We start from the raw sequence: 26541 nt of genomic DNA, 5'->3' as shown, positions 1-26541 counted from the left end.
CTATTTTATTATCTTTTAAACAAGTATTTTATGAGTTTAAAAGCAAATGCATTTATTATCTCTTATTTGATACTGATGTTTATTGTTATATATACGTTGTAATAATAGCTTCTTGTCTATTATTATATTTTCCTTTTTTTTTTTTGTTATTTATCTGGATAAACTTTCAATAAAAAACGATTGAATTAAAAATGTCACATTGCTCACCTGGACGCTGGTTTCTGCTGGGCTCTGCTTGTGTTTAGGCTTGGCTTCTTGATATAATAATTCTGTTACATCTCCCAGAAGATCCTGCAGGACACGGGAAACGTGATGAAGTTTTATTTTAGTTACTTCATTTGATCTCTCTGGTTTGGCTTGTCTCTCAAGTTTGCTGTGAATTAAACTAGATGGATCTGTATTGTTGTACAATTCGGTAAGGGTGTCCCAGGTGAGGTACTCCGCCAGACTGACTCCACGCTCCAGGAACAGGTGCACAAATGAAGGTTTGTCTTCAATTAGTGACAATGTCAGGCTGGGATACAGATCAGAAGGCTAGAAGACAAGCAAGAAGAAGCTTTAAATTGAAAAATCAACATCAGTAAATAACATAACAATACATCTATTATGTAAAAAAAAACAAAAAAAATGTACATCACTAATTCTCTTTCACCTGCCGCTTCTAAAACTGAGAACTGAGGGTTCAAAGATCATTTGATTCTCAGCCTTCAGTGAGTTGACCATCAGTCACTGGCTCTCTGCTCTGCCCCTCCAGCACTCACTGGAGTGCTGGGCTGTGGAGGGGGTTGGAGAAGCTGGCTCAGTCGGCCAATGGCTCACTGAGAGGCTGAGCCAGCTGCCAGTCCAGGCACCTGGGTGGATCCCGACTGTAAAGTCAGGATCTTTCCAGAGCCTGGACCGGCTAAGTGACGTCAGCCAGCAGCAGGCTTTAGAACACTGTGATGGGAGTCACTTTGGGTGGGGGTCTCGTGGAACCCAGTTTACCTTAGAGAGTTTGGGAAGCTCATGTTTCAGCTCCCCAGGCCCCTCTTATGTGTAAGTTAAAGTAATGTTTTGGTGTATACTGCGCTGTGACAAGAAACTTTGATCAAGCCGCCAACACAGCTTCTAGACAAAAAGCATAAACAAAAGAAAAATATATGTGTAGCGCTATGACAAAGTAAAAAATAGAGTTATACCTATCACTCTATAAATCTCAAATCATATAAATGAGAAGCATATTCCCTAGTGGTACATAAACATAGGAACCACGTTCTGGCAATTAAATAAAAATAAATACAAGTGGGCATTTAAATAAAAAATAGATGTAAGTGAAAAATAGATAGTAATCATTCACAAATTATTCTCAAAGAAATGTGCAAGTGCTGGATTAGTCCCAAACTGTGAAATCCAATATTGAATTTGCAGGAGAAAAAACTTTCAAAGTATACTCTTCATACATGCAACACCACCACCACCACCACCGTGAAACTGGGGGAGGCTTACTGGAAGAGTTGGACTTAGCTAGGCATATGCCCCCCAAGTCATGTAGGCTTATATATGGAATTCAACCCAGTAGGTGTAGGTAATCCATGAACTCAACTTGCACCGCCACGTCAATTAAGCAAAAAATTAATTGATATCCAGTGAGAGATGGAGTAATGGTATCGTGCATAGAACCATAAAGATAGAAACCCAACATATCGTAATATTGTCACGAAAAATACTTTAATGAATAGGCATACAAAAAACTCAAATTTTGAAGTTATCAAAACGGCATGTACATGAAAGAAAGGCAAGCGATGTCTGCAAAGGAGTCCACCCAACGCGTTTCGACTACGGAGTCATCATCTGGGGTGTGGACCTCCTCTCCCAGCATCGCTTATAAAGGAATGGTGACCCCCAAGTCGTTTAGAACACCAAAAACACTTCCACCTGACGTCACTTCCGGTTGTAAACTGAAAGTGTATAACTCTATACGAATGTGTTTAGAAGTTGAATATCCCTTTTAAATATTTCCCAATAAGTCCTGACTCTATACTTTAGTAATTTGACTTAAAAATATAAAAACATATATACAAGCCTCAATATGAAACAGAGGCTTGGCCCTTACACTTCCGCATTCTCACTCAAAATAGAACGGGCAGTGTATTATAAATCCAATGTTACACAAGATCTTATCATGATACAGATGTCCCGTTGGATCAATCATACTATCCAGCTGCGCAACCTTCGCTCTCGTGAGGAAAAGAAAAAAAGGAGAAGAAAGGAAAAGGAAAAAATTAGGAGGAATGAGAAATATGTACTAAACAATTATATAAAAATAAAAATGGTGATAAAATTAAATTAATGAAGATATGAAATGAAAAAAAAATAATAATAAAAAATTGAAATAGAAAAAATAATATATATATATATAAAAATGAAAATAAAATAAATGAAAATAAAATAAAAATAAGTGAAAATAGAAAAGAAATAAAAATAAAAATAAATAGAACTAAATATACAAATAAAATAAAGATAGAAATAGAAATAAAAATTAATATAAAACATTTAAGTGAAAATAAAAATGAATACAAAAAGTGAGTCTAAAAAGTAATAGGTGGAAACAAAACAATAAACAAAAAGCTACGTTGCGCGACCGGACACGTACAACAAACCAACCTGTTAACATCAAGAAGAAAAAACTAAACAAATGTGTTTGATGGGTATATCCAAACCCAAAACTCCAAAAAATAATAATGTTTATATTCCATTGCTGAAAATATCTAATTATCCCCAATAACGGACTGGGGGTTGTATTGGCTCCAAAGGACTGGGGTCAACATGTACAAACTTATACATATATTGCTAAAAAACGTAAAAATTAAAAACCAACGGTAAAAATAACTAAAAGTCTATATGGACTTATACTTTAACCAAAATGGTAATAGTATATCTCAATGGATTATATATAAACCCACACTCATATGACTCATTATTTCTAATTACTAAGTATAACAATACTAAATGTACTGCCTTAAATAGATTTAAAGAGGCTATTGTGTTACCCCACTCTTTTTAAAGGACCTTATATCTTAGGTCAGGGGGAGGATAAGAAATTATCATCCTTACTCATTAGATGAGCCTATATGTGTGAGAGAATTATAAGTATAAAATATAAAAATGTGTAAAAAAACAAAGAAAAAAAGATTAAGAAAAAAGAGAAGTCATTCGGTCGTATTATATCTCTATTATGATCTATTGATAAAATAATTGATATCCCATTCTATATTGATACCTTGTGGATAATGAGTCTGTAACTCATAGATCCAGAAGGTCTCAAGCCTAGACACGCCTCTAGTGGAAGCACCTCCTCTCCATGGCGCGGTGTATTTATCTATAATGAGGAACTGTGTCCCAATTGGGTCACGGTCATGACATTGTCGATAATGGCGTGGAACTGTATGTTTAATACTACCTTGTTTTATCAGGTTGATATGTTCGGAGACCCTTGTAGTAAAAGATCTTGTGGTACGGCCCACATATTGCTTGCCACAAGGGCAAGTCAACATGTATACCAGATTTTTTGTGGCGTAGGTACAAAATTGTTTAATACTCTAAGTACGACCTGTAACAGACGATCTAAAATCTTTTGTGGTCCTATGCCCACAAGTGTTGTATTGACACACAAGGCACTTTTTACATGGAAAGTAGCCCGTCCAATTGTGAAAAAAGGACGGCTTGGTGGGAGGATTAATAATGGAAGGGGCAATTTTACTTTTAAGTGCTGGCACACCCCGATATACAACCTTGGGTCTTTCTGGGATAATAGAACCCAGGATCCTATCTTTCCTTAAGATGTTAGTGGCCTCCACAAGAGCTTTCTCTACATCAACCTGATTGTACCCCTTCTCCAAGAATCTCGATTTAAGAATATCGGCCTGTACTTTGAAAGTCTCTACTTCAGTGTAATTACGGCGAAGCCGTCAAAAATTGACTTTTAGGGATGCAATTCAACCATATCCTATGATGGCAACTATCAACGGGTATGAAGCCGTTTCTGTCGGTAGGTTTAAAATAGGTGCTAAATTTAAACAACTGTCCAGCCTTTTCTATTACGAGATCCAGAAAATTAATCTTAGATAAACTCGATTGCAATGTTAATGAAATTCCTCGGTCATTTGTATTAAGGGTTAGAAAGAATTCTTCAAGTGATTCCGAGGTACCAGCCCATAGGAGGAGGATGTCATCTATGTATCTAATCCACAACTTCAACTGAGGACAGTCTAAAGTGTAGACGATGACCTCCTTCCATTTAGCCATAAATAGATTGGCCAGGCTAGGGGCAAATTTTGCCCCTATCGCCACTCCCTTTATTTGTAAATAAAAACGACCGTCAAACCAAAAATAATTTTGTTGTGTGGCAAATTCCAATAGTTCCAGAATATAATTGGTTTGAGTTTAAATTAAAGTTGGTTCCCTCCTCAGAAAATATTCCACAGCTTCCACCCCTCCTGAATGAGGGATGCATGTATACAAGGACGTGACGCTGTAACCAAAAGAAGGTCACCTTCTATCTTAAACTTAGAAAGCCGGTTAATCACATCCTTAGTATCATTTATAAATGATGGAGTTTTTCTAACAAGCGGTTGGAGGAAGAAGTCAATGTATTTCCCAATTCTGGAGGTTATGGAGTCTATGCCACTTATAATAGGGCGTCCAGGGGGATGTGTGGTGCTTTTGTGAATCTTAGGCAGATAATATATAATTGGGATCCGTGGAGCAGTCAGGACCCAGAATGACTTTTCTTTACAATTTAAAATTAAAGAATCAAAACCTTTGCCAACTAGATTATTTAATTCCCTCTTATACTTTTTTTGTTGGATCATTTGGTAGTTTTAAATAAGTAGAGTGATCACTCAGGATGTTGTTCATCTCTCCCATATAGTCGGCTTTGTCTAATAAGACAATTCCGCTGCCCTTATCGGCCGGACGGATAACTAAGTCCCTATTCTCACACAGGGACTTCAGGCCATCCGCCGGCAAGTGATTATGGATCCGTCTGGTTGGTAACTGAGCAAGATCCTTCAAGACCAAATCTTTGAACATATTCAGGGATGGGGCTAATGTAGTGGGGGGGGGATTAAAAAGCGAAGGGTTAGATAAGCTTGAATGAACAATTCCCGAGGTGGTTGCTCTAGCAATATTTCTAGTAGGGTTAGAAATGAAATACCTTTGTATATTTATCTTTCTAATGTATTTATGCACGTCCACAAAGGTGTTGAATTTATTCAGCCCCTGCGGAGGTGCAAACTTTAAAGCTTTATTTAAAACAGCTTTTTCATTTTGAGACAACGTTACGCTACTAAGGTTAAAAACCCCTTGGCACGTCAAGTTCGCCTTCTCTTTTCGCTTCTGGGCCCTCCTCCCTCCTCTGGACCCTCTTTTTATACGGGGGCCTCTTTTTCGGCCCTGGGGGTCCTCGTGAAAACCCTGATTGGATCGTGGGTTGGAGTATGGCTGTTGATAGTCATATGGAGGCTGGTTATAGTCGACCTTGGGGTATGGATAAACATTTGGATTATCCTGGTCAGAAAGAGGGGAATACCGATTATAGGTAGAAATGGGGGGGGGGTGGGTGTATTGAGAGGATCGACTATTTTGTTGGTCATAATATCTGACCGGAGACCCTCGATACTGTGGAGTATTTCTCTCATACTGATAGTAATTATCACGATAGGGACTATTGTATTTTCTCCCTCCTCTCCCTCTTTTATTATTACCCCTACCTCTTTGGGGATTCCTAGGGGTATGGGTGTTATGAGACCATCCTCCTTGGGATTGAGGAGCTGTACCCGTGGGTTGATTTTTATTAATTACCGGTTTAGGCAGAGAAGGTAAATCTCCTGTAATTCCATTGCTAGTACAGGTTGCATTGGTCTCCATGGCAGGCATGTCACCAGCCTGTATAGCTGTGGCGCCCGTCATGGAGTCCTGCAATCTATACACTTTACCTGCCCTGTAGTCTCCTACATTTCTCGTGTATTTTTTATGTTTTTAAATTTTTTGGTCCTTGTCCTCTTTGATCAAATGAGCCTGAAGGCTGGAGGACAAGGAATTGTACTCTACTGAGTTTTTAAATTTCAATAATCCATCTTTAAGCTCCTTAATCTCCCGATCTAAAACGTTAAGCCGATCTTGTTTTTTAGAGATCAGGAAACCAAGAAGTTTAACCCCAGCCTCGTTGAAATTGTTATACCATAATTCGGGATCGGTCTCACCCTGTTGGGGGTTGACATCCCATCTAAGGCTGCAGGAGACCATATTCTCAGAGAAATAATGTCTCAGAAAAACTAGGTCCCATTGAAGGTGGAGTTCTGACACCATAAAATTTTTAAGCCTTGAGAATAGGCCGCCCACCTCAGTATCATTGCCAGTGGCAACGAATACTCCATCAGTGTTAACTGTGCGTGACGCACGATATTCAAACACATCCATAGTTCAAAAATCACTGCAGCAATATAGAGTCTTGTGTATAAAGTGACAACGTGCAACGCAGCTCGCGCATGTGCAGTACGCACCCTGCTGTGAAGCCACAGTTGGGCACATACACTTGCAATGCCAGCACCCCAGAGAGGAGGGGGAGAGAAGTGAGGCTTCGGGTGGCCACATCTCTGGACCATGGGACAGGGGAGTGTCTGTTAATTAAAAGTCAGCAGCTACAATTTTTGTGGCTGTTGACTTTTAAATGGGTGGAATCCCGCTTTAAGATGCACATCTAAGAGTCTCCTAATACTATCAATATTCCCTGCAGCCACCACCAATTGTGGAAGAGAGTTCAGCATCCCTATTGTCCTGACAAATGAAAACCCCCCTCCGCAGTTTAAGGTTAAACCGCTTCTCTTCCAATCTCAATGTGTGGCCCCGTGTCCTCTTACACTCCTTAAGAATGAATATTTTTTTTCCTATGCTGGGAACACCATTGAGGTATTTTTAAATCGCTATCATGTCCCCTCCAAAGCATCTTTTCTCCATCGAGAATACATTTAGTGCTTGTAGTCTTTCCTCGTAATGGAGGTCCTCCAGTGCCCTTATTAGTTTTGCTGCCCTTCTTTGGACTCTACCCAGTTCCAGCACATCCCTTCTGAGGACTACTGACCAGAAATGGACAGAATACTCCAGATGTGGTCTGACCAATGTTTTATAAAGTGGTAGGATTATTGTTCTATCTCTGGAGTTTATCCCTTTTTGTATGTATGCTAATAGTCTGTCTGCTTTGGTAGCTGCAGCTTGACATTGCCTGCTGTTGCTCAATCTACAAACTTAATGTTTCTAGTATATGTCAGCTAACTTGACTAATGCAGGCCATACACGGTCGAATTTCGAACGAATTTTCTTTTCAAAATCAGAAAATTTGTTTTTTTTCTGATCCGATGATGCCACCATTGATTTTCGAAATTCATCCGACCAAGCCTTCAATTTCACCTCATGTTGCTACAGAAAAGAATCTTCTTGGGCGGGAATCTTCTTTTCTCTCCGTACATTTTCTTTTATCTCCGTTCCTTTTTATTTTTCTTATTACATTTCTCGCACGATTCTGCCATCATTGATTAGAAAATCGTTCGTTTTTCAAAAAATTTCCAACATGTCCGATTCCTCAAATTTTATTTCCGCATGAAAATCGGCTGTTGCTGCAGCCCACTAATGGTGCGAAATTCATACGAAAATTCTTAGATACGATTTTCGAAAGAAAATTCTTTCGAAATTCGAACCGTGTATGGCCGGCATAACTCTTGGAGGATCCTCTATTATGGGATTAGCCATAAGTCAGGTCTACCTCATTATCTAAACCAGTGTTTCTCAACTCCAGTCCACAAGGCGTCCCAACAGGTCATGTTTTCAGGATTTCCCTCAGATGAAACGGCCATGGTAATTACTAAGGCAGTGAAACTGATCAAATCACCTGTGAAAAATAATGGAGAGCCTGAAAACATGACCCGTTGGGGTGCTTTGAGGACTGGAGTTGAGAAACACTGATCTAAACCATTGTGTGATGTTTTGGGTAAATATTTGGGTTATTTTTCATGTGGTGACTGATCTAATTTTCAAGTGTATAAAAAGCCTGTATTTTTGTTCAATAAACAGCCATTCCTTTGGTTTTACCCCACATCTTGTCTGTGTTCGATGGTTGGTTGTTATTATTTTTCTGTCTGCTCAGAAAAGTTTGGAGTGCAGGAAGCGCTGATTGGCAGAAGGAAGCATCCAGTCGGAGTGCCAAGTGGTTACGTCACACCCACTGTTAGCTGAGAATGGGTCACAGGAGTGCCAAGCGAACTGCACTCCGGTGACCTACAGGAGAAATATAGACGAAATAGATTTGGCCATACATCTTCTTTAAAGATACAACCTAACTATTCACACCTCTTATAAAAGAAAACATATTTTGTCACGATAATCAAAATGACAGAAAGCGGGAAATCAACAAGTATTAAGTGACAACAAAGAATACGTTTGTTCAACCTTCCACATCCAATCTTCAGTAAAGATCTGAGTCTCAGCAATCTCTGGTCGGTTCCAGGACACGGCGAGTTTCAGCTGATGGTCCCAGTTCTCCTGGCCATTGTGATTAGCATTGTGAGAGGCTGAAAGACAGATATCAATAGTCATCATTATGTTGTTTTCTTACTTCTATAAGGACTTTACTTATTGTGTTACCATAATGTTTTTATGTGCCTTTGTCTATTTTCTGGACTTTGTACACATTAAAGCGGGGTTCCCACTTAAAAAAATAAATATATAAAAGTCAGCAGCTACAAATATATATATATATATATATTTTTTTTTTTCCCCCGCACCTATTCCATAATTTAATTAAGGGTTAATGAAGGTTTCCTATTTACAATAATAAGGTTAATAAAACAGAACCAATTCAATCATAGTTTGTAGGGTACATAGATTTGCAAAATAAATGGATAAAGGAACTTTGATTTATCTTCATGGTTACTGTGAAATTGTGTGAATGCATCAATGCAGCGCATGTTATCTCACCTTGTAGAGCTTGGATTCATTGAATGAGTTTACCAAAAATGTAAATATTGCAGAATATACAACCTCATGCTACATAACTAAGCTCTATTTTATGCTGAATAAGCAAAATTATTGGTATATCTTAAAATAGAAAACTATCTTTAGATTATTATTTTTGGAGACTTTTAACTCCAAAAGCATTTTATTAAAATAAATTTGATGAAAATCAAACAAATCAGATTTATTTGATTTTTTTTTTTAAATCATTGATTTTTTCTACCCTGATGCACTAATGATTACAGTGTCTCTTTACAGTGCAGTCACCTTTACAGCACAGTTGTCCCTTGCAGACATGGGCCCACATCACAGTCCTCCTTGCAGTCATGGCTCCTCCATTACAGTCCTGCTTGTAGTATTGCCCCCCCCCCCCCCACACACATCACAGTCCTCCCTCCAGCCATTGCCCCCCTTTCCTCTGATCTCCCATCTGTTATCCACAATGCCCCTTCCAATCCCTGCCTGTGTCTATTCTCCCAGGTCTCCTGCCTGGTCACCGATATTAACCTATTAGCAGAGTAAGGTGCTGGATCAGCTGTAGATCGGGACAGAGAGCGGGAGCCCCCAAACTTATATTAACAAGCGTGTGATTACCCAGTCTGTCCTGGCGGCTGGACCTGGGAGAATAGACACAGGCTGCTAAATGGTCCTCGTCCGTGACAGGACTCACCTCCTGCTGTGCGATGGTGGCCTGCTTAACAACTGGCCACGGACCAGTACGAGTTTGTGGCTCGGGGGTTGGGGACCCCTGCCTCAGGCCACAATTTTTAATCATCTAAAATTAAAGGAAAACAATTCTGTCTATAGATTCACTTTAATGTTCAAGTAAGGTGTCCGCAAAATGTTTAGTGGAAATCAGATACTTTCTCTGTAATGCCGCGTACACACGATCAAATTGTCCGGCGTACTTAGTCCGTCGGACCGCATTTCACCGGACAATCCGATCGTGTGTGGGCTTCAGTGGACTTTTTCAGCGTAAAGTCTGGCGGACTTAGAAAGTAGTTTTGCAGCCCAATCTTTCCGCCGGACTTGGGTTTCAGCGGACAATACGTTCGTGAGTATGCTAGTCCGGCGGACTAAGAATGACGCATGCTCAGAAGCAAGTACGAAAAGGAAGCTATTGGCTACTGGCTGCTGAACTTCCTTTTTCTAGTCCCGTCGTACGTGCTGTACGTCATCACGCTAGCAATCTCCGGACTTTCCGTGCGTCCGTGTGTGGCCAAGTCCGTTCGGTAGACTATCCGCCGGATTGTTTGCCGGACTAAGTACGCCGGACAATTAGATCGTGTGTACGCGGCATTACTGAGCCTCAGAGCAATGTTTTTTTTTTCTTCTGACCTTTCAACAAAGCTTGCAGGATTGCTACATCCATCCTTTGATCCCCAACATTCTCTTCCCGGAGGATAGTGAGTAGAGACTCCATGCGGACAATATCTTGAATCTGTGTAGAAATTTGGAGACATATGAATATCTGCAGTGGGATTAAGCATATGTTTTAGCCAAAGACTGTCCCCCTAGTAGTCATTCAGAGCTAGTAGAGGCACAAAACCAGAACCTTTAGGTATTGTAGTAAAGACCAGGCATTTTTTGGCACTTTTTGTTTACAGTTTTAAATCAGTATTTTTTTGCTACAAAATTACTTAAAACCCCCCAACATTATACATTGTTTTAGCAGAGACCCTAGGGCAGGCATGTCCAAAGTCCGGCCCGCGGGCCAATCGCGGCCCGGTTTTGAACGGCCCGCCTCGTAATCTAAACATATATATCTTTTGTGGCCCCCGGCGATCTCCCAGCAGCGCCGGGGCCACAAAAGATATATAGTCTGGTTGCATTGGAGATAGGAGGCTGTACGAGCGCCGTGCACACAGGTGTATTTCCTGTTTACACGGCAGCCTCTGTAATAGGAAGTCCCATCTCCGCTATTGGACGACTGTTCTGTCCATCAAAGGAAGCGGGACTTTCTCTTAAAGAGGCCGCTGTGTAAACAGGAGATTCTCCTGTTCTTTGGCGCTCGTTCAGCACCCTCCATGTCCCCTCCAAGGTTGCACTGATGGCAATGGTAAGTACATTCCTGGCTAATGGTGGCTGCATTCCTGGCTAATAGTGAGTGAAATCTTGGCAATGGTGGCTGCATTCCTGGCAATAGTATGTGAAATCCTGGCTAATGGTGGCTGCATTCCTGGCTAATAGTGAGTGAAATCCTGGCAATGGTGGCTGCATTCCTGGCTAATGGTGGCTGCATTCCTGGCTAATGGTGGCTGCATTCCTGGCTAATATTGGCTGCATTCCTGGCAATGGTGGGTGCATTCCTGGCAATAGTATGTGAAATCCTGGCTAATGGTGGCTGCATTCCTGGCTAATAGTGAGTGAAATCCTGGCTAATGATGGCTGCATTCCTGGCTAATGGTGGCTGCATTCCTGGCAATAGTATGTGAAATTCTGGCTAATGGTGGCTGCATTCCTGGCTAATAGTGAGTGAAATCCTGGCTAATGGTGGCTGCATTCCTGGCAATAGTATGTGAAATTCTGGCTAATGGTGGCTGCATTCCTGGCTAATGGTGAGTGAAATCCTGGCTAATGGTGAGTACATTCCTGGCTAATGGTGGCTGCATTCCTGGCTAATAGTGAGTGAAATCCTGGCTAATGGTGGCTGCATTCCTGGCAATAGTATGTGAAATCCTAGCTAATGGTGGCTGCATTCCTGGCAATAGTATGTGAAATCCTAGCTAATGGTGGCTGCATTCCTGGCTAATGGTGAGTGAAATCCTGGCAATGGTGGCCGCATTCCTGGCTAATAGTGAGTGAAATCCTGGCAATGGTGGCTGCATTCCTGGCTAATAGTGAGTGAAATCCTGACAATGGTGGCTGCATTCCTGGCTAATGGTGGCTGCATTCCTGGTAATGGTGGCTGCATTCCTGGTAATGGTGGCTGCATTCCTGGCAATGGTGGGGGCTGCATTCCCAGCAATGGTGGGCGCGCAGATGGGCACTGACCCTTATTTTGCTTTACAGTTTTTTATTTAAAATTTTAAGTTTTTTTCCTGAAACTTCCCTCTTATTCACCAATAAATACGGTATATCCAAATAACACGCCCGAGCTCATCTCTTCAACACACACAGCCACAAAGGCAAGAGAATTCTTGTTGGGCCGTGTATTAGTGTTCGAACGAACACACTTAGACCGAATTTTAATGGTTCAAAGAATGTCAGGAAAAATGGTCGGCCCTCGTGCATGTTCACTTCATCAAATCTGGCCCTCTTTGAAAAAAGTTTGGACACCCCTGCCCTAGGGAATAAAATGGCGATTGTTTCAATTTTTTATGTCACACAGTATTTGTGCAGCGGTTTTGCAAAAGCAATTTATTTTTATTTTTTTATTGTTAATTTTACTTTTATTTTTTTAGTTTGACACTTTAAAAAAAAAAAAAAAAGATTACTTTTATTCCTATTACAAGGAATGTAAACATTGTAATAGGAATATGGTATGATCGGACCTATTTACAGTGAGATGTGGGGTCAATAAGACCCCACATCTCACCTCTAGGCTGGGAAGCCTGAAATCAAAAACAAAACAAAAAAACGATCACGGTTTCCCAGCTGAGGCAGCGCCGTTATTTTGAATGCAGAGGCCGGGCGTGACATCATAACATCGCGCCCGGCCTCCGAACGATCATAGAAACTCTGGCGACCATCTGGTCCACCGGAAATCTCTATGATCATTATCCGGGGGCCGGCAGAACCTTGTGTCCAACTCGCCGATGGAAGAGGTGAGTCGGTAGAAGCACCAGAGGGCGGCTGGAGGAGGGGGACGTCCCCTCCCGCTGTCCGTCAGAACGATCAAGCGGTGGAACAGCCGCTATGATCATTCTTATGGTGCAGGGAATCGCCGGCAGAAAATTTAGATATCTGAATGATATCTGTAGCCTCAGGCATCATTCAGATATTATACCACAAAGCCGGGGCCGTCATATGATGTACCTTGGGTGTCAAGTGGTTAAAAAGTGAAAGCTGATGTTACGCTGAGTAAATAGATACCTAACATGTCACGCTTTAAAATTGCGCACACTCGTGAAATGCATACCCTGATACTCTCCATAGGCGACACTTTAAACGTCTTTACAAGTAACCTAAAGTTACAGAGGAGGGCTAGTGCTAGAATTGTTGCTATCACTGTAATGTTCATGGTGATGCGAATACTGTTTACATACTGTATATACATGAGCGACTTATGTATGAGTTCGCTTCTGTGTGCAAGAAAGGAGGGTTGGAGGCACTTTAAATGTTTTTTTACTTATTTATTTCACTTTTTATTTTTCATTTTTTCACTGTTCCTTTAACTTTTTCTTTATCACTTTTATTCCTGTTACAAGGAATGTAAACACCCCTTGTAATAGAAATAAGGACGATAGGTCCTATTTATGGAGAGATTTAGGGTTTAAAAATACCCCAAATTTTCTTCTTTACCTTTAAGAGCAAACAAATAAATAAAAAAAGTGACTTTTTGCTTAAAAAAAATAAAAATAAATATAAATATATATATATATATATATATATATATATATATATATATATATATATATGTGTATATATATAAAACAAAAATACAATCGCGCTCCCCAATAAAACTCACCCGCTAACCAAAACACAATGATAGCGAAAAATTAATCGTGCTACATATATACAATCAATGCATACACAGTATAATTGAGGTCAAAATAAATAGAAACATTCATTGAAATAACAATAAGTTAAATATAGACATAAATAAATGTATGTGATTAAAAAAATGTATTGAAATAAAAATATAAACATTAAAAAATTCATACACTTATTAAAAAGTGCTCGAAAATAGAAATGTGCAAACAACAACTTCAAAACATAAACACACGTGCCCAATAAACGGTCTCAAATAAATAAAAAAGAATAAAAAGAATATGAGTGCAAAAGTTCATCAGTTGAAGGTATCTCTCCAGTTAGACTGAGTGCAGAGCATAGACTTCCTTCACCACCACTGTGCTGGTTGATAGAAAAAATGCACGCTTACCAAATCCTAAAAAGATCTGGGCATGCATGGCAAAAAATGTCAGCGGACCGTCACACTAGAACAACATCTCATCTCTCCACACGTATTTCAATGATGGGATCACTCATAGAATATAGACAGAAACTCCCATAGTGTGAATCCGTATAAAGAATATTTTTTATTTAAATCTTAAAAACATACTCACAAATAACATCAGTCAAATAGCGTTAAATGCCAGCTGGCAAAACGAGCGCCCCAAAAGTCACGTGATAGCGTCAACACGTCGAGATCACCCTACGTCCGTTTCGTCATATACCCTAGACGACGTCATATATGACGAAACGGACGTAGGGTGGTCTCGACGTGTTGACGCTCTCATGTGACTTTTGGGCGCTCGTTTTGCCGGCCGGCATTTAACGCTACTTGACTGATATATTATATATATATATATATATATTTCCTTTCACCTGGGACCCGAACGTCCTCCAAGACCACAGAGTTGATCAATGAGTATACTCTTTGATCGCCTATGGGAGCAGCCAGCCGCACCGTTCGTGTTTTGGGGGGAAGCGGCGTAAACCGCAAGCCCGAGAAACACCGGTGAGCAGCGGGGGGTGGGGAAGACGTCCCCACCTGCCACTTCGGAAACCATTCCAGCAGCTCATGAGTCACTCAGAATGCTTTCATTAGAAGGCCAACTGCCGGCTGCAAAAAACAGTACCGTGGTTATGATTGATATCTTCAGCCATGATCTGGTAGAACACCACAATGTATATATACGTATTGTGGTCGGCAAGTGGTTAATGTGGACTCAGAAGTCGACTTATACAGAAGGGTGATGGTGATATTGCACATGGCTGAACCTTGTAAAAGGTGTAAGACAGTACATATTGAAGAAATAAAAAAGGAAAAGATTAGTTATTGTGTGACCATCACTCACCTTTTTGGTCCACATTATGATTTGATCCTCTGTGAAAGTGCCATACGAATCTGAGAAAAGATATTTTAGTTTTTCCTTAATGAGGTTGACGGTAATCCTGGAGGTACTCAGATTTGCCACTTGTGCTATGATGTCAGCAACTCGACCAGATCCCTCCACAATGACACATGGTGTGTTGTTACACATTGAATTGTAGATGGTCTGTAAGGGGGAACAATTAAAACATTGGAGAGAAAAAGGTTACCTGCATTCTACTGTGGAAAATAGGTTTTGGTACACTCATGGTAAGTGGCTGTTTCAAACAAAAGGATGCTGTCATTCAGCTTCTATGTCAGATTTTTGGTAATGAGATTTTATATCCATTTGATACGTTGGCAGAGAGATACCATTTGCCTAATAAATCATTTTTTTCAATACTTACAGCTACGAATGCTTTGCAGAGTCAAGCAAAACTTCCCTATTAAAATATAATCCTTCACCAATTTTAGCCCTGGCAGTAACTGTAAAACGCTCTAAACAGGGACTTATAGGGAGTATATACTCTTCTTTACAAATGTCAGCTGGAAATAATCCACAAGAGGGCAATTTTGGGCAGTGGCGTAGAGACACTTAGTGATGAGGTGTGAGAACAAGCCTTGAAGAATTTGAGGTATCCTTGTCCTCCTCACAATGCTTGACTCAGCTATTCATCATTCACAGAGCCCATTATACTCTTTTAAAGCTCTACTCCTGGGGTAAAGCCAGGCCCGTCTTTAATATAGATTGGACCCTGGGCAAAAATTTTCTTGCCCCCCCCCAAAGCAATTTCCCTCTCCTCCTTCTCTGAGACATACAATAATAGCAGTAGTTTTCCGTATCAGATCAGACAGCAATTGCGATTGGTTGTCAGCAGTTACAGCATATCATTACTGCTCACTGATTAGTTGCTAGAGGTTACAGCACATCACCTCCTCACAGCAGGGGAGCATGATATACATAGGAATGCCACCTTTATTTACATATCAATGCCACCAGCCTCAGCTATTTACTCAGTATTGTCACCGCTATTCACATACGAATGCCGGTTATTTACATGTAAACACGGGGCCTGCAGGTGAGTCATCTGTACACAACAATAGGGCAGAGCTGGGCAGCATTAGTACCAGCACTTCACACTGAGATATTGGGACACAGCACAGGAATAAAACGTTAAGGAACAAGGTTTTTTAAACCTGGATAGCTAGCAAGTATGAGGCAGCTGTTTTGGGCCCCACAACAATGACAGGGCCCAGGGCAGCTGCCCCTTTTGCCCTGCCTTAAAGACGGCCCTGGGTAAAGCAGATACACCAAATTGTCCAAGATGCACTACTAAACACCAAATTGTCCAAGATGCACTACTAATACAGGTACACTTATACGTATCATCTAAAAGGATCTATAAAACAAATAGTTGTATACAGATCTAGCAGTGCTAATCAATTAATATAAACTCCAATGTTTGTTGTATATAATCATTTTCATATCAAGTGTGTATAAAAATTGACAGTTTAAAAAGTCCACATCAAATCAATATAAATATTTGTCCATCAATTATATACTGAACAACGAGCCTTTTCGTGTTACAAGATGTGTTGCGCCAAAGCCCATCAATTCAATTCACCTCCACACGTGCAGAGAAAACACACAAGAAAAGAAAACTGTTGTTTATTTTACTGTTTGTTGCTGGGCTAATAATAGTTTAAAATGGTTAAAATAATTTTTTTTTTTTATTCATGCTTGAATAGATTTAAAGCGGCTGCTGGAATAGATTGAAATTGTGCTGAAATTACACAACCCCCAGTATATGCACATTTTTTTGGTGTGTGAGCGCTGGGGTGTGTAAAGAGAACTGGGCGGTGGTTTTTGTTATAAACATTTAAGACACTTATACACATGTCTAGGTGATGTCCTAAACTGCATCGCTACTGGGAGTGTGTATTTGATGCCTTAAATACCTTAAGCTTTACACAGGTTAATTTTGACCCAAAAATAGCATTATTAGGAGTTATACCAGAAGATACCCTCCCAGTTGAAATGCATGTGATGTTGTTGAGAACTATGTATATGGCTCGTAAATATCCGCCAAAGAAAGATCAATGGATTAAAGTGATTAATCTTAAAGAGGAAGTAAACCCATCAGGATTTAATCTTTCATTCCCTGCAAAGGTAAAGCATAGTAGCCCATTATGTGTCACTTACCTGACACAGGAGCCAGCGAAGTCCCCTGTAGTCCGGTGCATCCATCTTCTCAGTGGGTATCGCCGCTCCGCCGCTCCGCCGCTCCGCCGCTGTCATTCGGTGAAGCCGCGTGACGTCACTCCCATGCGCACGGGAGCCGCCACGCGCGGGATATCGCCATTGACGGGTGCCATGCTCAGAGCGCCTGCGTGCCGCTGTCCACGGCGCATGCGCCGTAGACAGCGGTGCCTGTCTTTCGCCAAATATCTCCTAAACCGTGTAGGTTTAGGAGATATTTCTTGGACCTACAGGTAAGCCTTAATCTAGGCTTACCTGTAGGTCAAAGTGCGCCGTAGACAGCGGCGCGCAGGCGCACTGAGCGCGGCATCTTCAACGACGGAGATGCCGCGCGTGTCGGCTCCCGTGCTCATGCGCGGGAGTGACGTCATCGCGGCTTCGCCGAATGACAGCGGCGGAGCTGTGAGACCCCACCGAGAAGATGGATGCGCCGGACTACAGGGGACAGCGGTGACTTCGCTGGCTCCTGTGTCAGGTAAGTGACACATAATGGACTACTATGCGATGCAGAGTAGTCCATTATGCTTTGCCTTTGCAGGGAATGGAAGAGGAAGTAAACCCATCAGGGTTTACTTCCTCTTTAAGGTGTAATATTGTGACGTAGGGCTTTAAAGTGACACTAAAGGTTCTTTTTTTTTTAAATAACAAGCATATCATACTTACCTTCACTCGTTTGGCAGAAAGTGGCCCCAAACCTCCTCTTCTGGGGTCCATTGGTGGTTCTCAACTCCAACCTGCATCAGAGCACTCTCCCGGGGGGTTACCTTTTGGGGGTGCTCCCGAGTCCAGCATTCCGCGTCCATAGATGCCGAATGCAGGACTTGGCCCCGTCCCCGGCGGCTACATCATTGGATTTGATTGACAGCAGTGGGAGTCATTGGCTGCGCTGCTATTAATCTATCCAATCAACAGCCGAGAACCCCCTAGCAGAGAGACGGTGCATCCCTGTGGGACAAGTTCGAGGGTTCAGTTAAGTAAAACGGGGTCACTGACAGGATGCATTAAGGTGAAAAAACACAATCCTTTACAACCCCTTTAAGTAAAGTTTGAAATGTAAACTGGGGAGCGCAAATATAGAATTTTTTTTTTTTTTTTGGAACTGTATCAGGGTGTGGGAACTTGTGGGGTGTGGGTTCTTGTCGGGTGTGGGAACTTGTCGGGTGCTACCGCTGCCATCTTCGGTAAGGGAATCAGGAAGTGAAGCCTTGCGGCTTCACTTCCTGGTTCCCTACTGTGCATGCACGACTCGTGCTATCCCACTTGTTTCTACTGTCTTCTGGGACCCGTGTGTCTCCCAGAAGACAGCAGGGGGGGGAGACAGAGATAGCGCCGGAAGTGGCGTAGATACCCATGGGTGGCTCGGTTATGTATGCCCAGAAATGGGATAAAAATACCTGTATTAGACAGGCATCTGCTCCAACCTCCCCCCTGAAAGGTGCCAAATGTGACACTGGAGTGGGGGAGAAATGGGAAAAGCAGAAGTAAAATTTTTGGGTGGAACTCCTCTTTAATGTAAATAAATCACCATGACCAGATGGCCTACACCCAAGAGTCTTCAAAGACTATAACCATGTTGTGTACAGAGTTATACATATCAGATGATACAATTATAACAAAATCATATGCAATCAAGGTATAAATAATAAGCAGGCTTGTAAGTATGCATACAGACTGCATAGAAAAAAATAACAAAGATAAAAGTATCTGAAAGAAGTCAAGATTTACATCGACAGCAGTATAAATACGTATAAGAACCTGAATCCCTCTTTCTCACCCCTTTTCCACCCCTCAAACCAACCAAGTTTCCTAATCATTAAGGACACTTTACTAACTGTAGTGATGCCAACGCATTAGAGAAAAGCAAATGTTTTCCCAATATTTAAAAAAGGGCCAATATACAGTATATAACGGGAAGCCACAGACCAGTCAGCCTAACATCAATACAATGTAAACTATTGGAGGGAATAATAAGAGACCATATCCAAGAATTGCCTGTTGAAAATACTATCATTAGTAGTAACCAGCATAGATTTATGAAAGATTGTTCTTGCCAGACCAACCTGTAGACGTCCTATAAGGAGGTGAGCTGTAATATGGATAAAGAAAGGCCTGTAGATGTGGTGTATCTGGAGTTCAAGAAAGTATTTGTTACAACACAACATAAATGCTTAATTTGCAAACTGAGGTCTGTTGGCATTGACAATAGTGTATGTACCTGGATAGAAAACTGGAGTGCGCCCAGAGGTGGTAATAAATAGTGTATCTTCCCAATGATCTGTGGCAGTGGGGGACCATAAGGCTCTGTCCTGGGACCAATTTTGTTTAATGTGTTCATAAATTACACTGAGGTTGGTATAAACAGTTCAATCTCAGTGTTTGCTGATGGTCAGGGCTGTCTTTAAGGCAGGGCAAAAGGGGAAGATGCCCTAGGCCCCCTTATTGTTGTGGGGCCAAAAGCAGCTGCCTCATACTTGCCAACTATCCCAGTTTAAATTCCCTTGTCCCTTGAAGTTTTAGTCCCGTGCTGTATCCCAATATCTCAGTGTGAAGTTCTGTTACTAATGCTGCCCAGCTCTGCCCTATTGTTGTATACAGATGACTCACCTGCAGACCCTGTGTTTACATGTTAATAATCTGCAGTGATATGGAAATAGCGACAGTATTAATATGTAAATAGATGCAGCACGCTGCATTGATATGTAAATAGAGGCAGCATTCATATGTATATCATGCCACCTGAGGTCATATCTACCATCACTTCTGCTGCTTCAGGTTCAAGGCATGCCTGCGTGCTTCCGGGCATTAGGCCCCTCCTCCAAAGAGGGGCAAATTAGCATCCTGTGCTATGGTTGTAGAAATGGCCACATCACTTACACTCAATAGACCAACCACTTTGTACGCCACACATAATGTGACCCTCTTACTTAAAAGGATCCATAACCAACACATGTCTTCACAAAGGTTGAGCGGACATGAGTTAATCCTACTATCCGATAGTGATCTAATTATCAAGTATGCTGCCCCAACAGCTGGCCCAGCTCGAATTTAGAATGTGCTATAACTGGAGAGAGTCCCGAGAAGGGTAAGAAAGCTAATAAGGGGACTGAAGTACCTCAGTTATGAGGGACAACTACAAACATTAACCGTTTTTCCCTAGAGAAAAGATGCTAAAGAGGAAATACGACTGGAGCAACAAATATCTAAATGGTGATTCCTAGCATAGCGCAGTGACTCCGGTGTCCTCCAGTGTGGCGAGTGGCAGGCTGCTGGCAGGGACTCTGGTGTCCTCTGATCAAGCAGCTTCCTCCACGCCTACCGCCGTGAGTCTCCTCTCTCCTCCTCCTAGGCACTAGGAGCAAGAGGATCGCCTGACACTTTGGCCAATTGGGAAACAGGTCTCACGAGGAGATTTAGTGTGAAAATAGTGAATATTCATTCACTATCGTCACACGACTGGGTGAGCTCACCCTTTTTTGAAGCCTATTAGAGTCACTGTCTCTAATCATGTGCTTCAAAGAAATACTCCCTCCCCATTGGAATCCATAGTCTGGAACCCTGTATGTAGATCGGGGGAGTGAACACATGGATGGGGGGGCGTTGCCCGTGCACCCCTAAAGGATGGGCCGGCACTGGAGAAAAATATTCAGTCTTAAGATATCTTAAGAAGACACACATCCACTCGATGAAGTTGGGCGAGATGTAGCTTAAACTTAAACTGCCTAAGGGATTCTTTTCTCTGAAAGCTGTAAGGATTTGGACCTCCCTTTCACTTTCAGAGGGGAGTGTTGATATTTTGAAAAAAACTTTTAGATGGGTACACAATATATACAATGATATGGGAAATGGCAACGACATAAGCACATACACACACAGACACAGCTTGAACCAGATGGACTGGTGTCTTTATTCAACCCTACCAACTATGTAATTATGGCATTTTTAGAACTATGCAGTACAATCACTCATGTATACTCAGAAACGTTATCAATAGTGTGGTCTATATTAGATATGCTTCCAGTACATGCATGCAGACCTCAAGACAATTCCCAGCACCAATCTAATATTAGAAAAGTTGTATTTTCCAGACAGCAACTAAAAGACTAGTTTATAGCTCTATCTACCGAAATACAAAGCAGCTGTGTCAAGGCCTATAGGGAAATTGTTCTTCCTAAATTGCAATGAGACACATTGTTCCATGTGTTTTTCCACGAGAAAGTGTCAGTAAATTGTCTTCAGAGTAATAGAATCCAAAAGAGTTACAATGTGTAGTGCGTAGCTTTATTGAAAAGAAATAACAATGGTTAGATCCAAGTCCAGGGGGCACCGGAAGGTCAACTGTGGCTTTATAAGGATTTATAGGCTTCTAAGTAGAAGCTGAACTCTGGGGTTAGCGAGTATTGTATACCTACAAGAGGCATTTAGAGTATATTACTACTTGAATCTTGATGCTGTTTTTACAGGGTAGTAACCAAGCTTGCAAAGGCCTTTGTATCTACTATATAGACATGTACATAGCTGCAGTGAAATATAAGTGTAGTGCAGACATGACAGGGTGCAAGTCTTACTTAGTGGAGAGGTAGAACAGGTATAGTATAGTGAGTAAGGGGCTTACCTGATTGGACTATTGATTGGAGTGGGTGGAGTATAGAAGATAGGGTGGAATGTGAGTGTAGGAAGGTCAGCCGTCCGGAGTCAGCAGGATAGCAGAAACGTTCCTGCCCACCCGCCCTAAGGGTAGTAGTTTTGGGGTGTTTAAGGTAGGAAAGGTTGCGGTTGGGTCCTTGACAGCAGTTATACAGTTACACAGTTTAAGATGAGGTATTGGAAAATGTTAGGACCCATCACAGGTATGGAGTCCTCCCGGGTGGTCTGGCGGTTGGCCAGAATGACGGGTTAATAAGTTGGGGGTCTGTGGTCAGTTGGCAAGTCCCAGAGGCGAGATGGCGGCTGGGGACAAATGCCAACAAAAATGGGATTACAGGCTCAAAAGAAAAAAGTGGGTTTGCCAGGGACCAGCAACTACTTATCTTGATGAGCTGGAATAGGTATACGTTAAATATATGGTTAAAGTATAAAACGGTTTCAGAAGTTTGAATAAAAGTTTTGTTTTGATTTGTTGTTAATAAAGGCCGGACAGGCCATTTACATCCAGCAGGTGTCGGTGTCTTTATTATTATAATAAGGTAAAGTAAGGTTGTATATGTATGGTTGGAGTAGTAAGGTATTTGGCTACCCTAGTCAAGAAAATATAGACCTGGTTTGGCATTCTTGAACTTACATCCAATGTTCCGGGACCTCCTTCCAGCACCACACACACTGTTTTAATGGCTGTTCCTGGGATAAAGAAAGAAAATGACATAAACATACATCTCAGCTTATTGTGACTTGGATACATCCTACTGCTACTGTCATAATTTGTCAGTCTGTGAGCACATTGCATATAAATATAATTGCACATTGCATATAAATATTTCAAATTTATAATATTATTTATAATTTCTGTGCTGATATCCTTTTAAAGATCACTTAAAGAGGAGAGCCAGTTTTAAAAAACATTTTTTAAAAAGTCAGCAGCTGCAAACACTGTAGCTGCTGACTTTTAATAAGCAGACTTACCTGTCCAGGGCACCCGCGATGTCGGCCACCCGAGGCTGACCCGTCCCTCGGCTCTCGGGTCCCGGCGCCACCATTTTAACGAAGGGAAACAGGCAGTGGAGCCTTGCGGCTTCACTGCCCGTTTCCTACTGCGCTTTGTGAATGGGGCACGCTGTGTTCTGGGACACACAGTTCCCGCAACACACAGTGCCCCATTACCCAGAAGATGCCGCACGGAGGAGTGAAGACCGAAGATCACTGCGGAGGAGGAAGAGGCAGATTAGGACGAAGTGCCTAGCAACAGGCATTTCTGTTATGTTAAAAAAATATATATATTTTTTCAGATTTTTTTCTAAATTTGAATGTATTTTTGTTTTTCAGGGTGGCCCTCCACTTTAACCCAGAACTTGACATTTCACTGTCTGGTGGATACTGGAGAGATAAAATATATCTAATGTCAAACCTTTTTTTTTTGTTTTTGATAGGGTGGGTATGGAATGTTGGAAACCATACTCAGGGTTTTTTTTTTTCTATGTCCCACTGTTCTTGCTAAGGAGCGAGATAACCCTTTAGGATGGCACCAGAACTGGTGTCTCTATTCAAAGATTTCCCTTTAATCCCTGTTCTGCCTGTCCAATCCTTGTTTACTGCTGTCAAATTCTGAACTTCCTATTATTTTATGTTCCAAGACAATGGTCAATAATAAAAAAAAAATACAGAGGCAATGACTCTCCCCTGTAGGGGCACAGAGTGCAATAAAACCTGACAGAGGACCTAACCAGACACTATAAAAAAAAAAAAAAATCATTTTGACTTTAGCTACACTATAAAGTATAGCTGAGATGTTTGTGGCTAATACAAGGATCTACAGACTTGCCAAGGTGCGCTATCATGAAGGGCTCCCACTCTCCCTTTTCCTTGGAGATAAAGGTCACAATAAGGTGGGTAGGAGTGGAACAAGGAACTTTGGGGGGAGACCTCACTATGGGAAGGCTCAGTAGATATGAAGTTGCGGGGTCCCAGACTCTACCTATAAATAAAATGTGGTTTTGGACACTTTAACACTGAACATAAGGTGTCTTCTGAACAGTCCTTATGATATGTCTCTCTACAATACAATGGCAAGACTGGATAATACTGATGAGTTGTTCTTCAAGGTACCAAGTCATAAAATCTCTTCCATTTTTCTTCATTGTGTCACCAAATCTGCCTGGTTTGCCAGCTAAACCTCCATGCCACCAACCCCCCCCCCCCCTCACCTTCTTTGTGCATTGTCTGTTCAGAGATAAATTTCTCAAGACGAGTTCTCAGTGGGATTTCCACCCCATAGCATCCATGTGTCCCATCATCCACCAGTATGAAGTGTGTGTGGTTGTTGTCCAGACAGCACAACCTCCCCTGTGATCCTTCATCCATGGGGTACAGGGCAGGAGCTCCCCCCTACAGAAATTTTGAAATAAAAAAGAGAAAATTTATGTAGCCAGGTTTGCTAATGGTTACAAAGATTTTCCATGTTTGGAAGCTTTGTTCCTTCCCTGCGACACAAGGAGAGTTAAATTAATTGCCTGTTAGCCCTTGTACACACGGTCGGAGATTTCCACAACCAAATCCGTCGGATTTTGTCCGGCGGATTTTGTCCGAAACTGTTGCATACACACGGTCGGACAAAGTTGGCGAAAAATCCGATTATTCAGAACGTGATGACGTAATTTCGTTACGATGGGACTATATTCAGGCTAGTAGCCAATAGCTTTGATGTAGGAATTTGATCTGAGCATGCGTGGCACTTGGTCCGATCAAAATTCTCTACACATGAACGGAGTATGTCCGATTGGCCCAGTTGGTTGGGAAATATTTCCAACATGTTGGAAAATTGGATCCGACGGATATTCCGACGGAATCAGTCCGATGCATACCACACACAGTCGGATTATCCGACGACACGGTCCGATAGGACACATTCCGACGGATTCTCCGACCATGTGTACAAGGGCTCACAGTGACCATTTTGGGACAGACCATAAACAATGCTCGGCTGTGTATTTTCCTCTCCACATTGGGGGCTGCCGTGGGGGCTGCCGTTTTGGGTGAGCCAATATGTATGCTGGATAGATTGTGATTGGCTGACAGAGGACACAGAGGAAGGGGATATAGACTGCTGTGTATGCTGGGACAACAAGTGCCTGCCGGGAGGAACTGAAACTTGTGGTGAATGTAGTTCCCAGGAAAGACTGAGCCTGTATTACAGATTGGCTCTTGGACTACATATCCCAGCATTAGTAAAGCTCTATGGAGAAGAAAAGGAAAGTCTGTTCCTGGGTTCAAGGCAGATGTGGAGAGGACATTATGGGAGACAGACCATGCTTTAGGCTGTTAGCAGAATTTTTGCCACCACATCAGAGAGGCAGAGTAGCAGACATCAGCTGGCCATCCTGATCATGGTGTTGTTCATAGAGTCTGGTGCTCTGGAAAGGGGGGCGCACAAGACAATAGTGGCATCTTTTGGAGTAAGCGCTACATTAATAATGTAGCACTACCCAGCAGGAGCCATTAGTAATTTTGGTTCTCTGCTCTGTTCCAGCCTTAGGTGAGGCCTCACCCTCACTGACACCACCAGTATACCGTTCTGTAAACCTAAACAGGCACGAAAGAATTGGACTCACAACTATAGAAAAGATAATCAGACTGTATTGGCAGGTTAAGATCATAAAGGTAAAGCAGAATATATTGGCAAATGAACGTCAATCAGCATGAACACAATAATGACTGAATAATTGACTTCATAGGTCCTCTTATAGAAACTTCAGACTCCAGCATATACTGTGACCCCCAAAGGCATAAACAGTAGCTCTCCATATGAGATAAATCACCCCAACTGACTAAACAAGAGTAACAATGGTGTCAACTATGCCACTTGAGAGCTCTGAAACAAAGCGGAGAGGATTAGGCTTGCAAAAAACAACAGTTAGACACAAATCTGCCCTCGGGTTAGAGTGGTTTGAGTAAGGCTTTCTGGTGGATCTTCTACTGGCCATGTTGATGCCCTTAAAGAATAATACGTGCTAGGTAGTGGAGTTATGTCAGTGAACTGAGCATTGCAGTAATGTATCTAGTAGACTGGTGTGAAGGAAGGAAGGACCTCATTAGGTGCCTATGAATACTTAGAAAAATAAAGACCCAGTTGCAGCAGCCAGGAGCGGGAGATAGGGAGAAGAAGGAGAAGGTGCAGCCATCTAAGTGTGTCAATTTATTAAGTATTATAATCAAAATCAAGGAATGCACTCATAGGATGCAAGGGTGTAACACAGGCACATCATTAAAACTTGCAGTCTGGCTCCCAAGGCATATGGAGGTCTGAGATGCGAATAGTTAGAGAAGGGTGGGCAAGGTTGCAGTAGTCAGATGTGATGGTATTATGCACAAAATCAGCATGTTGAGGATCAGATAAAATAACTGGATTGTGTTGTGCCTGGCCTATACAGCATGAGCAGCTCACTCAACAGCATGACTAGGGTAGCCAGATAACTTACTTCCCCAACAATACATGTAAACCTTAACTGTTAATCTTAAATAAATACCCGGACACCTGCTTGGATGAAAATGGCCTCAACGGCCTTTATTTAAATAACAATAAAAAATTAAACTTTATTTTAAATATTTTAAT

At 41.7% G+C, this 26541-nt stretch overlaps 1 protein-coding gene across 2 annotated transcripts in view; it reads right to left on the bottom strand.

Annotated features, from left to right (window-relative positions):
* LOC143927233 (transient receptor potential cation channel subfamily M member 2-like) overlaps positions 1-26541 on the bottom strand; it is a 228756-nt gene that overhangs the window by 132894 nt on the left and 69321 nt on the right. For both annotated transcript variants that reach the window (XM_077451228.1, XM_077451229.1), the window contains exons 7-12: positions 24137-24317; positions 22561-22616; positions 15009-15209; positions 10384-10486; positions 8482-8603; positions 208-534 (exon numbers count right to left, since the gene is read on the bottom strand). In XM_077451228.1, the coding sequence (XP_077307354.1) occupies positions 208-534; positions 8482-8603; positions 10384-10486; positions 15009-15209; positions 22561-22616; positions 24137-24317 (990 nt within the window). The remainder of the gene's footprint in view (positions 1-207; positions 535-8481; positions 8604-10383; positions 10487-15008; positions 15210-22560; positions 22617-24136; positions 24318-26541) is intronic.

This window comes from Lithobates pipiens, unplaced genomic scaffold (assembly GCF_037356315.1).
Source record: "Lithobates pipiens isolate NorthernLeopardFrog02 unplaced genomic scaffold, aLitPip1_a1.2 Scaffold_23, whole genome shotgun sequence".
In the NCBI taxonomy this organism is placed as follows: Eukaryota; Metazoa; Chordata; class Amphibia; order Anura; family Ranidae; genus Lithobates; species Lithobates pipiens.
Note: the sequence above shows the minus strand (reverse complement) of the source record. Positions and strands in the feature narration are given on the sequence as shown.